At 33.8% G+C, this 16,003-nt stretch overlaps 1 protein-coding gene across 4 annotated transcripts in view; it reads right to left on the bottom strand.

Moving 5' to 3' along the window:
• The window catches only part of ARB2A (ARB2 cotranscriptional regulator A), a 421,353-nt gene that overhangs the window by 319,251 nt on the left and 86,099 nt on the right, over positions 1-16,003 (bottom strand). For 3 of the 4 annotated variants that reach the window (XM_030847879.2, XM_060296010.1, XM_030847860.2), the window contains one exon: positions 4,693-4,758. The exons of the other annotated variant lie outside the window; for it this stretch is intronic. In XM_030847879.2, coding sequence (XP_030703739.1) covers positions 4,693-4,758 — 66 coding nt within the window. The remainder of the gene's footprint in view (positions 1-4,692; positions 4,759-16,003) is intronic. 4 annotated transcript variants of the gene reach the window in all.

The following is a 16,003-nucleotide window of genomic DNA, read 5'->3' on the forward strand; positions in this document are numbered from 1 at the left end:
TTTATAGATGAAGAAGTTGAGGCCTAGAGAGTTTAAATAACTTGCCCAAGGTCACAGCTATTAAGCCTATAAGTTATAATAGAAATATGCTGCACCTAAAATAAAAAACAGAAAAACCCAGCTGGAGAATACACATATTGGAAAACCATATATTAGCAAGGAAAACTACTAAGCTTTTAACAACAGTAGGAGGGGGAACTATTTAAAAATTCAAACACCAACTGTTCTGTGTAAATGGACTTAGAAATTTCATTCAGAGTATGAACACAGGATTATATAACAATTATCTTATGAAGGAATATTATTTGTATACTTTGATAACCTTATTTTATGTACTAGCTATTTATGGTATGAAAAGTGAATATTCTTAGTCATTTTGATTACACTTAATAGTTAGGCTTATACTAGATGATGTATGATTTAGATTTGAAAGATTCAAAAGACTTTTAGAAAGGGATAACTTCCCAACCTCTTATTACATATGCCATGGCATGCACTGAGTGGTATTCCACATCAGCAGTGGCAAGTAACTAGGAATGGCAGCCTTTGTGCAACCAGGTCAGAGCCAAGTTAAAATCTTGACAGCTGGTAATAAACACCTCCTCAAATAGAGAAAGTCAACCCACATGCTGGGTAATGCAATAGCACTTCACTTCATCAACAATATAGATTAATAAAATTACCAAAATAAGAAAGAAAAAAACTCAATACCAAAAAATGCCTTGGATTCCAAATGTTCCCAGTCACTACTCCTGGGACACACAAAAAAAATTAAATTTCTCTGTTTCTAAAACAATCAGATTGGTGTCAGTAATGGATGCTTAGCCAGTTGTTTAAACAGGGCACAAAAGGTAATTATTTCAGCAAGAAGAGCACGGCCACAGGGCTCAAGAAAAAAATACCACCTTCTCAGTGAAGCCTTCTCTGACCACCCCATTTAAACACTTCCCCAAGAATTCCCTAGTCCCATTCTGTTTTATGTTCCTCCATAGCACATAACACAATCTAATATGCTTTTAATAATATTCTATTATTTACCATCTGCTCCCTCCACTAGAATGTAAGTCCAGGAAGGCATAGACCTTTGTTTGTCTCCAGCTACATTCCCAATGCCTAGAAGAAAGGCTGGCACATTGTAGGCACTCATTTATATAAGAATGAATGAACTTTTGGAATAAAGAATCTTATCAAGCATCACTAGTGAATTCCTTTAGATAAAAGGCATTTAACTAAATAATGCATCCTCTTAACTGCTTACAATACTTGCCTGGTTCAGAAAGCACAAATGGAAGATTAAATGAATGCATGACTACAAAGAATTTTAAAAGAACTATACAATGCTTAGAATTAAAATGGCATATCTGTATCTTTATTAGTAGTAATTAAATATGCAGTAAGAGAAGTATGAAGTATAACACTACCACATTAGCTTCACTTGTATGTGACGTCTAGAATAAACAAATTACTATGATGACAATGGATATGACTGAAGTCACAGAGGAAGAAAAGTGGATGGGAGACAGACGAAAGCCAACTCTGAGAAAAAAAACTCCCTTTTACCTAGGATTATATGAAAGCAGATGAATCATTCAGTTAAAATGGCTTAAAAAAAGAAAATGGTGATAAGAACAAAAGAAAAAATTAAAAAGCAAAGCTGTCAGTGAAAAATAAAAAAGAGGCTACAGAGGTTTCCAGTCATTCATTTACCAAAAAGTATGTCTAAATATGCACAAATAAAAGAGCCTCTTAAAGTCAGTGAGGCCTTAATGGATCCTGGAATGTATGGAAATGGACATCTGTTTATCTTAATGAAAAAACCCCTAGCTATAGACTTTCCAGCAGGTGCTGATCACTGTTTCTTTTTTCCATCATACTAAGTCCCCTGTTACCAAGCACCTGAGTCAATTTTTTAAGCAATGGAATGTTGGCACTTTAAATTCCACAGTAATCACTTTAAAACTGGAAAAGTACTTATTTTCTGAAGATAAACATGTGTTTTTTTATATCATACCACTGTTCAAGAATTTTTTAAGGGGCTACAAGTCAAGGTAGCCATGAACAAATGAATAAATGTTTTACTTGAACATCCAGATATGCTGACTTTGAAAATATCAGAATGTCAGAGTATTTAAGGAAAAAAAATAAAAATGAACAATGTAATGGTATTAATGATTAAGGAATAAGAACAGTATTTAAGCTGGTCATTGACATATTCATCTCAATATAATGCAGAACTGTGAGTCTGCAGCTGGTGGCTATAATTTACTCTGTGTAAAATTAGTGCTAATTTAAAATAGAAAAATATCTATATGAATAAAATAATTTTTCCTTCATTAACTTAAGTTTTGAAATGGTTGTTCCAAGGCCATTTATCTTCAAACAATGGTAATTTACTAAGATGAGCTTTCATTAAGGAATACACAAAAAGGTCATTCCAGTGTACCACCTCAGGTTAGAGACAAATCAACCTCAAAGGCCAATTGGTCAGTGAGACTGCACCAAACAATTTTTAGCAATTAACAATTCACTTTGGGATACTTATGAAAATCACTAATTTTGATATTTATTTAAATATGATTGAATAAATTGAATGCAAATCTGTAGTCAAGCTAAATTCACGTATCCAGTATTCTACACAAGTGTGAGATACTAAAATGGAGAATATTTTGTACCTATTTCTGTGAGGTGGAAAGTAAACATGAGACATGATCATGATCTGTCAAATCATGGATTTCCACGAAGTGCTGTCATTTAAAAAAAAAAAGTTTTTCTTTCCTTGTTAAATATTTCAACTGTAACAATAAAACTTAGTTTATCATCAGGAAAAAAAAGTTTGGTGGTATTCCTGTAGTAAAAAAAAATGACTTTGAACAACAACAAAAAATACCCACTCTCACTGCTAGCTTTGGGATTTAAGAGAACTCAGGAGAAAACTAATACTTAGGGAAGAAAAATTCACAACTATATAAAATATGTGATGATAATCTAAGGAGAGATAAACTTCCTAAAATAAAAATTTTCTTGTTTCTTTAATGTTTATAAAATTAGGGAATCTTTACTAACCAAAAATGGACATGAAGGTTGTTATAGGTCTCATATAATGTAAAGCTTCCTCTGTGTAACTTTATAGTCTACATTTAAAAAAGAGGAAAATAATTGAAGTCCTTCTAAATCTAATCTCAGGCTTTCTATAAAGAAAATTAATGAAAGGCAATCATATAACATGAGAGATATGGCCAATTATCTTGTAATTTGTTCTAGAAATCTAGGGAATTAAAGTGAGTTTAAAGGTTCCATGGAACTAGAAGTATTACAGAGTTAAAGGACTCAATATTAATTGTGCTGTAACAATGAATTAACCTAAGGCTTTTTAAATATCATTCTGCAGAAACTTCGAAAGAAACAGAATTAACAAGAAAAGAAGACTGGACAAAGTGACAAAATTCTACCTTAACTTTCCAGAAGACAAAATTCAATATATAGTTTTAATAGAGTAAGACACTAGACCTAAAGTCAAAACTAAAAGAGATTTGAATCCAAAAAAGACTTTTATATTCACTCCCCAAAAGATACTAAAATCTTGGTCTTCACATAATTCAAAAGGAAGGAAAGGTTTCAAAAAAACAAGGGTTGGCTTAGTCATTACGTGGAATAACATTGAATATTTTATTCACTGCTATGCCACTAGCACTTGGAACAGTACCTGGTACCCTAAAATAAATATTTGTTGAATGAATGAATAAATGATTAACAATGTGACCTAGTACTTGAGATTACCTATAGAAAATTAAATATAAAATAGATTTCTTTTTTAAAAAAATCAACCTATGGAATTAATTTGGGAGGATGGATAGCATTAAAAAATCCTCAAACCCTCCAATTCATAGTAGAATAACACTGCCCAAAGAACTTTAAAATTTCATGTAAACAAAATTATCAATATTCAAAGTTTTGTGCCTTAAATAAATTACTTTCATGAAGTCTTGGAGATTCATATAGATTGTAAAATCAGAGAGTTGTCAGGGACCTTAAAGATCATCTAGTCTACCATCATTACACACATAAGGTTACTATTTCTTCATTTAAACACTTAATATTTCATGTTTTCCATTAAAAACAAAAAAGTTCTCTTGAGAAGCTGAATCACAGAACAAATTTCAAACTTTTTCACTCTGAAATGGCAAAATGTGCAAAACTTCAAAAAAGTGTTCTACCAAAAAAGAGATGAGTAGTGTTATGAAACATGAAGCACCAGGAGTGAATCTGGGGATGTGCAGAGGAAATAACAGAGAAATAAAACATATAATTTAAAAAAAATCAAGAAATAATTAAAGCGATGGTGAATGTCTAACACAAGAAAAGGAACACTGGTTTACTTCAAATAAATACGTAAAAATAAATTATAGCAATGAAATGAGAAAAGGTAGAGGAAAGGGTAGTCCTTTTGTGTCATCATTTTCAAAAAAGACTGGAAAGCAGTTTTTCTTTACACTGAAGAATATTACTTTTTAAGAACTATTGTGCACAATGAGATGAGATATAATGACAGGAATTTAATATTATCTTTATCAATATCAAAACACTAGGATCTTAACATTTAAACTTATCACAGTTAACCTAAAACAAAAGTTTTCTTCTGAATTGAAAACTATTTTATTTGGAACTATAAATATTTTTAAAAATTGGACTTACTGGAATAGATATTTTTTTCAAATTACAGTCCTTTTCCAGGAGCTCATATACATACTTCGTGATGATCTAAGTAGGAAAGAAATAACATATTAAGATGCAATGTTGTCCATTATCAAAATTCACATAAATTATTAAAATTTATTGCTCTGAATATCTATCTTGGAATATTTTCATACTAAATTAAGAGGCTCTTGGGCTTCCCTGGTGGCACAGTGGTTGAGAGTCTGCCTGCTAATGCAGGGGACACGGGTTCGAGCCCTGGTCTGGGACGATCCCACATGCCGCGGAGCAACTGGGCCCGTGAGCCACAACTACTGAGCCTGCGTGTCTGGAGCCTGTGCTCTGCAACAAGAGAGGCCCCAATAGTGAGAGGCCGGCGCACCGCGATGAAGAGTGGCCCCCACTTGCCACAACCAGAGAAAGCCCTCACACAGAAACAAAGACCTAATACAGCCCAAAATAAATAAATAAATAAATAAATTTTAAAATAAATTAAAAAAAATTTAAATTAAGAGGCTCTTTACTGGTTTACTTCCTGCTGCTGTGTACTGAATAACTATGGACCTTAATACTAAGGATTCGAAATAGTTAATATAAACACAAAAGTACACAAGGACTTTCTATTTTACAAAGCAATACTCTGTAAGCATGTTTTCCTTTTTTTTCAGTATTTCTAGAATTCTCTTTTCCCTATAATTTCCCTATAGGTATTATATCTAATATAGTACTATCATGACTCTGCTGAATCCTAACACTTCTTTTGTATTCCATGAATCAAAGAGGGAAAAGTCAGAGGTATTCCAAATAGAAAAGGAAAACTGATCCAGCAAAGCCAGGTACCAGTTAGTACTACTGGTTTTATTAGGCAGAAACATGGCTCCCCAAAGATGTCTACATCCTAACTCCTGTTAACCTGTTAATATGTTATGTTACATGGTAAAAGGGACTTTGCAGATATGATTAAGGTTAAGAACCCAAGATGGGGATATTACCCTGGATTATCTGAGTGGGCCCAACTTAACCATATGAATACTTATAAGTAAAACATTACAGGACAGTATGTCAGAAGATGCAAAGTGAGAAGGCCTCGACAGGCCATTGCTGGTTTTGAAGATGGAGGAAGCAGACAACGAGCCAGGAAATGTGGTGGCCTTTAAAAGATGACATAATCCTCAGTTTATAGCCAGTAAGAAAACAAGACCTAGGTGCTATACTTGCAAGGAACTGAATTCTGCCAACAACTCAAAGAAGCAGTAAATGGATTCTCCCCTAAAGACTCCAGAAAGGAACAGCCTGTCCAACACCTTGATTTTAGTCTGGTGGCACTCATACTGAACTTCTGACCTCAAGAATTGTAGGATAATATATTTGTGTTGTTTTAAGCCACTAAATTTATGGCAATTTGTTACAGCAGCAACAGAAAACTAATACACTATTTCTATTAAAGAAAGCAAAGCAAGTGAAGAAAGAGATGTCTGGAGTAAAAGTGATGATTTAATAGGCTTTAATGGTCATTTTAAGAAGTGTTTCAAAAATATCTTTAATCATCTATGCACAGTATCTCAGAGAATAATTTTAGCAGCAACATAATTAAAAGTCAAATCTTAATATGAAACAAGATCAGATGATTTTTTTTTTAGAAAAATTAAGATCACTTTGGTGCTGTCTTCTGTCATCTGAAATAAGATTCTCTATCTTGCTTTCTCTAAGAAGTCCAAAATCCCTCCTTCTCTGTATACATATTCATTCATTTTAGAAACAGTATATTAGATGTATGCTAGAACAGCTTTATATTGTCTGGTAATAGTAATTTCAAAAGCTACAACACTAAACTAGAACTAGGTGATAATCTACTAGTTATTAATTGAATAGTATTCCTATATTTTATGTAGAATTTTAAATTATGTTCATTATACCTTCACCAGAAAGTAGCAGTACTATAAACCTGAAAGAGTAAATATATGTATGAGTCTAAAAATATACATGAAGTTATAAATGGGTTACCACTTCAAGAGAAATGGTTTAACTAAATGAGATTAGCTAAAATGAGTGGGTTATCATTTCTAAAAACTTCCTTCTATGAAATCATAAAATATCCTTACATTTAAAGAAACAATAAAACCAATCAAACTTAAACTCAAATGAATTCTACCATCATGCAAAATACTTACAAGACATAATTTGAGAATTAAAAAATTATTTTGTCACGTTATACCTTATATCAATATGAAATACATATTGCAGTTAATTCTCAATTTCATACTGCAATATAATACAAAACAATTCAAACACTGCTTACATTTGACTTTGAAAAACATTACAGAGCAAGTATCTGTTCTAATAAAGCCATACATCGAATAGAGTTGGAAAGACACTACCTAACTTGCCCAATTTCCCTTGCTCTCAAAGTCCTGACTGCAGAAGAAAAGCAACCATAAACTAAACCATCTAACTTGTAGGCAGTTTTCTCTGCTGGAATGTTCTCCTCCACCCTAGTCATCCTCCAAGAGATAGATCACATGTCAGCTGCTTTAGGTGACTTTTTCCTCCTCATCTCAACCCTCCAAGGTAAGACAAAATGTCCCACCTCTGTGCTTCTCTGCACATGCCTGAAGCATATGAGTTTGATATTATTCACCTGTCTTGTTACCTGACTAGCCTGAGAACACTAAAATTTAGGTATCCTACCTCTACATTTCTGTGTATCCATACAGGATACTGTCTGGTGCATTGAAGGTACTTTAAAACAGTATACAAATTCTCTTCACTGTTCATTCTGTCTATGTCCTTTGAGGGAGAAAAGTATTTCAGATTTTTAAAAAATCTAACTGCTGAATTGAGGCTTAGAAAGAAAGCATCAAGGATTCATAGCCTTACAACTTGAGGAGGACTGCAGTCTGCATTTAGAAAAGTCAATAAATGAAAAGATAATTTTGAAAAAAATAGATGAAAAAAAGTATCTCGCCCAAATGTAATCTATGTTCAAATATTCACTAGAAACATTGTTTCCAGTGAAGTTCCTACATGAAAAGAAAAGGCTTAAGAGACTAATAAGACTGAGTGAAAGTGAAATCTTCATTCTAATAAGAAACATAGGAACTTCTGGTTTCTGTTCTGAAATATGAAGAGCCTGGAAGTAGTCACTCCTATCCTCACAAAAAGGAAAAAGCTGAACAAACTGAAAACCAACGACTCTTCTTAGATCTATCGGATATTTGAGGTCACAGGGCAAACTGCTTCCCTGAAAACTGGAGAGACAGCCAGGCAGATACAGAGGATAAGGACTTACTGGTAACAAAAGCACAGGCGCAGAAGTGTTGGCTGAAGCCAGTCCTGGGGTAGGAACACTTTCAACTATAATTGATTAATTTCTGGAGGTTCAATATGAATACTAGCTTAAGAATGAAAAATTAGGAGGGGCCTCAGCCTTAAAGAAGGATTCTCCAAACTTCTATGAGTTGTACCTCCATGAGCCTCACTAGGTTCTCACTGTGGAGATTAGAGAAAAATCCTCACCTGCTTCCAGCAGGGGAAGAGGAAAGTAACCATTTTGAAATACTACTGAACTCTGTTCTACTTAATAAGGCCTTCACACAAGGAAAACTATTTCACCAGAGCGTAACTGACAGGGGAAGCAAAAAGTTCACTGAAAGACTGAGACCTAATCATAGGACTATAGAAGGTTTCCTCCCACCCTTCCTCACATTACCACCATAGCAATAGGGCTCCTATAAAATAACAAGGAATGAGATACTGCAAGGCTCACCCCTATTTAAAGTCTCCAGGAACACTTAAAGACAACAGGAAAAACAAAAACAAGGACATAAGAGGACATTTTAGACTTGGCCACAAGAGCTACAGCAAATAGTAGACACAGACTGACTCCTAGCCAGATAAACATAAAACTTCACACTAAAGACCTATCTACCAAAGTTCCCGTTTACCCAATATAACATGTCCAGCTTTCAACAAAAAATTACCAAGCACACTAAAAGGCAAAAAGAAAGAACCTGAAGAGACAAATCAAGTATCAGAAAATTTGGAATTATCAGAATTGGAATTTAAAACAATAAGTAATATGCCAAAGGATTTACTGAAACAGTTGACAACATAAAAGAACAGATGAGTATGTAAGCTGAGAGATGGAAACTCTAAGAAAGAATCAAAAGAAAATGCTATATCAAAAACACTGTAATGAAAATGAAGAATGCCTTTGATGGGCTCATCAGTAGACTAGATATGGCCAAGAAAAGAATCAAAGAGTTTCAAGATGTAACAGTACACACTTTCAAAACTGTAATGCAAAGAGGAAAAGAAAAAATGAAAAGATGGAACAGAATATCTGAGAATTATAGGGCAATTACAAAAGTTTTAACATATGCATAATAGTAATACCAGAAAGAGAAGAAAGAGAAAAGAACAGAGGAACAATTTGACATAATAATGGCTGAGAATATTCCAAAATCAACGACAGACACAAAACCACAGATCCAGGTGATCCAAAGAACTCCAAACAGGATAAATACCAAAACCACACCTGGCCATATCATATTAAAACTGCACAAAGCCAAACACAAAGAATCCAGACTGGCAGTATGGAGAGATCTGGGGGAGTGAGGGATGTGGAAGACTTTACCTAGAGAGGAAAATAAAATAAGAATTATATCAGACTTCTCTTCAGAATCACGCATGTAAGAAGAGAGCAGATTGAAATATTCAAAGTATTGAAAGAAAAAAATCCACCAATCTATAATTCTGTATCCAGTGAACTTATCCTTCAAAGGTGAGAAATAAAGATTTTCTCAATCAAAAATTGAGGGAATTTTTGCAAGTAGATCTACCACAAGAAATGTTAAAATAAATTATTCAGAGAGAAGGAAAATTATATAGGTCAGAAATTTGGATGTACATAAAGAAAGGAAGAGTGTTAGAGAGGAATAAATTAAGGTAAAATAATTTTTAAATTTTTTATTTTTTAAAATAAATTTATTTATTTATTTTTGGCTGCATTGGGTCTTCGTTGCTGCACGCAGGCTTTCTCTAGTTGCGGCAAGCAGGGGCTACTCTTGGTTGCAGTACGTGGGCTTCTCATTGCAGTGGCTTCTCTTGTTTGCGGAGCATGGGCTCTAGGTGTGCAGGCTTCAGTCGTTGTGGCACGTGGGCTCAGTAGTTGTGGCTCACGGGCTCTAGAGCACAGGCTCAATAGTTGTGGTGCACAGGCTTAGTTGCTCCATGGCATGTGGGATCTTCCCAGACCAGGGCTTGAACCCGTGTCCCCTGCATTGGCAGGCAGATTCTCAACCACTGTGCCCCCAGGGAAGTCCCTTTTCTTATTCTTAATTGACCTAACAGACAACAGTTTGTTGAAAATAATAGCAGCGATGTTTTTGGTGATTATAGCTTATAGAAAACAAAAATGAATGACAGCAAGATTATAAGTTATGGGAAGGAGAAGCTGAGAATACTCTGTTATAAGGTACTCACACTACCCATGAAGCAGTATAGTATTATTTGAAAGAAAAACTGGAAAGAAAAAAAAATTACTACACCTGATAATTTCTCTGGATTTCTTTTGATTCCTAAGAAGTAGCCATATAGCTAAAATTAAATGAATCCACAATGGAAGACATAGGGAAGTATTTTTGAGATTATATATTCATGAAATAGATCCGTTGGCTAACAACAAAATAACGCCCTCTACGAGCTGGAGTCAAACTAGACTTTTTTCTAGCTCAGGATTTCTCTACCTAGGAATTAAAGAAAATATTAACAGAAAGAGCAGGGGCGATCAAAGAAATAGACAGTGGGAAGAAAGAAAATGAAGTCTGATAAAAATTAATTCTCAGTGGAGTACTTCCAACAGAAGGGGTATACTCACCCTGCAATAAATTTAATTGACATTTATTGAGCAGTTGCTATGTGCTTATCATGTACCTCATGCATTTCTGCATTATATCTGGTCATTAATTAAATAAGAAGCTAACAATGACACCCTTTATTCCTGCAAAAGCACTGAAATTATTCTGGCAGATTATAATTTAGGAGGTGGGTAATGAAACTAAGAAGCTTCCCAGAAGGTACTTTAGACCTTTTTGCGACTGGATTTGAGAAATAAAATGGGATATATGACAAGAAATATGACTGAAGAAATGAAAGAAAATTAACATAAATATTTTAATTAAATAAAAATACAAAATTAACTTTACTATTAGATGCCAAGCTTCTGTTCTTTCTTACTCTGAAGAAAACTCTCTCGTTAGTAAGAAATTAAGTTTGACCTCATTGATTCACAGCAATAACAATTTTCATTTCTCAACTTTATTAATGGTAAGATAAAAATTTCTGTATTGGGCCCATCAGAAGAGTAAGAATTTTAGACCAAGGCACAAAACACCAACATCCATAAATCCTGAGTAACGTCCACCTCTAGAGAGGACAACTAAATGCTAAGAGTACCCTGATTTGGAGTATAAGCGTGGATGAACTGAACCAAAAGAAATACTCTCAAAGATTTAAGTATATCTATGACATTTTATGCCCCATAATCAAAGAAAGTCTCAGAAAACAGACTCAATAGACTACCAACCTGAATTAGTGAAATATGAACTATAAAAGATTTTAAAAGGAACAACTTTTAAAGAGACTTAGGTTAATAAAGGTTAATAAATTGTTACCTAAGATAAATCTAGTTCTAATTGATAGAATAAAATTAAGTGATTTGTAATTAGTACAGTGAAGTGACAGTTTTGTTAGTTTCCCTCTGCCTAAAACAATTATGTATATGATTTCTGTATTAAATAGATATGCAGGACAGTTGAAAACAGTTGCGTTTTACCTAAGCAACTCCTTTTAACACTACTCATTTGCTTAGGAAGCTCTGATTTCACAAATAAGCCAAGCATGGTCAATACAGGCAGTCTGACTTACAAATGTATCACAAATGTAAAAAAATTTGATATTATGAGTTTTTACTATATTAGAAGTTTAATAATAATTTTGGAAACAGACTTTTGCATTTAAAACAGTCTTCGTTAAGATTATCTCAGTTTCACTTCACTTACTGATACAAATAGCACTTTTAAAACTCCATGGCTTTTAAGAAACCAGTCTTACCCATTTCATCTCTAAACAAAGTGCAAGTAGTAGAAGATTTTAGCTCTGAGCAATTACTTGATTTAAAACATGTTTATCCCCAAAGCAGTGTAATTTTTACCTTCAGGGCTGAGCAATTCATGGTTCAACAGAATCATTTAGTATTATATCAGCAAGAACAATGTAGTACTTCTACGAGTACTAAAAGTTAATAAGTAGATGAGATTTACATATTAAATTTAATATTATAGATTTTTTCCATTTTTAAACAAAATTGGAAAATTTATAATTTTATAGCTTAATAAAAATAGAAAATATTAATGCTCAAACGGTAAATAACCACTTTGCAAAATATCTACTTTTAATATTTTTTAAAAACTTCATGCATACAGTTTACTTTCTACTTTAACATGCTCTCATATTTTTATTTTATTTTTAAAAATTTATTTATTTTATTTTTGGCTGCATTGGGTTTTCATTGTTGCTTGCATGCTTTCTCTAGTTGCGGTGAGCAGGGGTTTCTCTTGTTGCGGAGCACAGGCTTTAGGCACGTGGGCTTCAGTAGCTGTGGCATATGGGCTCAGTAGTTGTGGCTCATGGGCTCTAGAGAGCAGGCTCAGTAGTTGTGGTGCACAGGCTTAGCTGCTCTGTGGCATGTGGGATCTTCCCGGATCACGGCTCAAACCCGTGTCCCCTACATTGGCAGGCAGATTCTTAACCACTGTGCCACCAGGGAAGCCCGGTCTTATATTTTAGATAAGTATTTTATAAATCACATACAAAATTTTTTTTTAAATTCATGCTGACCATCTTTTAACTGGCAAGTTTATTTAATTCATTGTGATTACTGAATTTAGATTTAACTTTTCATTGTATTTTGTACCTTCTACTTACCTTGCTTTTTATATGTTTCTTTTTTTCTTTTCCTATCTTTTAATAGATTAACTTTTCTTTACTCCTGCCTTTCTGGATAAAAGTTACATATTCTAGTTCTATTCCTCTAGTGGCATCTTTATAGCTTTAACATGAATATTTGACATATCAAAGTCTAAAATTAATAAATTTTCTTTTCCTCTTGAATAGCTCGACTTGAAAGAGCTTTAACCCATCTTTTTAACTCATCTTACATACTATTTGTATAAGATATATTTTTTCCCTTGATTTGTACTTTTTGTGTGTGTGCTTGTGATTATTTTGCTTTATTTACGTAACGTTTGTTTTGATTTCCCACGTGATAATCAATTCATTTGCTCAGCATTCCTTTTGGGGTACATCTCTTTCACTCTCATTAGCTCAGTTTTCTTCTTCATTAGTTCTTTAGGAAAAAGTAAACTCTCAGTTTTTTGTCTTAAAATATCCCTATCTGGACCTAACACTGAATGATAGTTTTACTTGGGCATAAAGTTCTAGAACAATAGATATTTTCTCTGGTGTCTTCTGGTTTCCATGGTTATTGTTAATATTTCTGCTGTCAGTTTTACTGTGGTTGTAAGTAATCAGGCTTCATCCTCTGGTTTCTTTTATGATCTTTCCCTATGTCTCTGATATGCTGTAGATTCACTATAATGTCTAGGTATAGATTAAGTCTTATCAATCTTCCTGAGGACTCAGTGTACTTCTTGAACCTTTCACCAATTCAGAACAATTCCAGATAGTACTTCTTAAAATACTTCCTCACTCCCATTCTCTTCTTCTGGAACTCCTACTAGATACATGCTGGACATTCTTGTTCTACTCTCCCTATTATAAGCCCACTTTCATATTTTCCATCCCTTTTTATCTCTCAGGGCTCCATACTGAGTAATTTTCTTAGGTCTACCTTCTGGGATTCTAATTCTCCCTTCAGCTGTGTCTAATCTGCTATTTAACTAGTCCACTGAATTTTTAACTTTATTGACTGTATTTTGATGACTGTACATTTTCTTGAGTATTATTTAACCTATGTTTTCCTTTTTATATTGTTCTAATCTTTTTTATATGTTTTGTTTTCTTATGTTTTTAACCATTTAAAATGATACTTATTTTAAGGTCTCTAAATATTAGTTCTCTTATCTAATGTTTTTGTACCTCCGGCTCTTCAATTATAGTCATCCTAAAAAAAAAAAATCACCTTAAAGCACACTATCTTCATAAACCTTCCTCCTAAAATATTTCCTCTGTCAACAGGAGTCTATTCAGCAAATAATTATTTATCGGCTTTTAATCTTCTGCTTATTATATTCCTTTTAGTTTTATTTCCTCTACTTAATGTATGTTCCTTGAGAATGAAAACTATGGGTTTTTTTAATTATAATTCAAACTAAAGCAAGTGGAATAAGGTGCTCAACAATTTTTTTTGGTCTTTAACTTTTTCTAAGTTTTCATTATGGAATTAGCAGAAACAGGCCTAGAAGAAAATCCTGTAACTTGGCTGACTATCCATTTACCCTCCCAATTCTTTCTGGAGATTTCTTGGTCCAATAAATTTCAGATTAGAATATTTAATATAAAATAAGAAAATATTTAATATAATAACATTTAATATAATATACATGGTTTTCTCAGGTTTTAAGGTGAAAGAGTGGCTAATATGAACAGGATATAGTTTAATTTGGGGCATTTTACAACATTTTGTTTACTACTAACATGCAAATATACCGCAGCTAAAGTCCAGCGTGCCTGATTCCAAAGTTAGCTCATCTAAATATGAAGGGTGAACTTCACAATAATGAGCATATGTAATACCTTTATCATTAGTAACACTGAATGAAATACTACAGTCCCCAGAGTGCACTGCTTTGACAACCCTACCAGTCTCAACTCCTTCCTAATTGCTAACTTTACATCTCCGGATATAGATACAAAACATCACCCAGTCACTTTACATTGCTAGGAGTGGTAATTCAGCAACAGTTTCATGTTACTGTAGGGGACAGGAGAGTCTTGGCTACCTCAAAGAAAAGTCATATCCCTTCAGTTTTCAGGCTGTAATATAGGAGAACATAGTAAGAGCTTAGTAGAAAGAAATCAACTACAGTTTCTCTCCTCTGCAAGGTTTAATTATTCTGCTTAAGGGTTTAATACTGAGATTTGATTAAAAAAAAATATTGAGCTGGTATCAGTATGCACTTTTATTTTTTACCATATATATATATATATATATATATGTATCTCCTATCCATGTACATAGATAAGTTGGATATAGTTGTATATCTACATGAGCGTATATACACTTATATATACACGCATACATATATACATCTATATTTATTTATTTCTATATTTACCTATCTACAGAGAGTAAAAACTGTGAATATATATCTGCATGTGTACTCACAGATACACATGCACATTTGCTGACAGTTGAGAAGCAATGACACCACCACCTATACACAGATCTTGGCGTCTGTGTGTGTTTTATACATACATATATAAAAACTTTTCCAATAAAAATACCCAGAGCTAATTGGAAATTGGGCTGATTCAGGGGCTTGAGTTTTATATTATATGCCCTTCGCCATGCAAGGAACCAAGTTTCCAGGGAGAAAAGGCTGATTCAGGTCCTGAAGCAAAGAAAGTACAAGTCTGAAAATAAAAATTTTTTTGTATGCAAGAAACTGCTGAAAGATGGGCTTCCCTGGTGGCGCAGTGGTTGAGAGTCCGCCGGCCGATGCACGGCACACGGGTTCGTGCCCCGGTCCGGGAGGATCCCACATGCCGCGGAGCAGCTGGGCCCATGAGCCATGGCTGCTGGGCCTGCACGTCTGGAGCCTGTGCTCCGCAATGGGAGAGGCCACAGCAGTGAGAGGCCCGCGTACCACAAAAAGAAAAAAGAAAAAGAAACTGCTGAAAGAGTGATGAATAAATGTTAAAAGAAAACAAGAACCTGTTTAATGAGAATCTCTGGCCAAATCTGGCATAATTTAGGCATGAAAATAATGACAGCAATGGAGTATACAGCCCATTGAGTAAAATAAGTATCCATGAATCCACAATGATACAAAAAAATGAATAAAATAGAAAGGAAAGAGGAAAAAAGAAGACCTTTCTTAAGATAGAATGCCAACTAATACATATAGAAGAAATGATGGAGTTAGAAAATCATTAATGGATGCTAAAATTAATAGGTAGAAGTTCCATAAAGAACATGGTCTCAAATATATTCCTCCAAATTACTTATTAATTACAAAGAGAAAAATATAGGAGTTTTATAATATAACCTGGCAGACATCACCAATAT

The sequence above is a fragment of the Globicephala melas genome, chromosome 3, assembly GCF_963455315.2.
Source record: "Globicephala melas chromosome 3, mGloMel1.2, whole genome shotgun sequence".
In the NCBI taxonomy this organism is placed as follows: Eukaryota; Metazoa; Chordata; class Mammalia; order Artiodactyla; family Delphinidae; genus Globicephala; species Globicephala melas.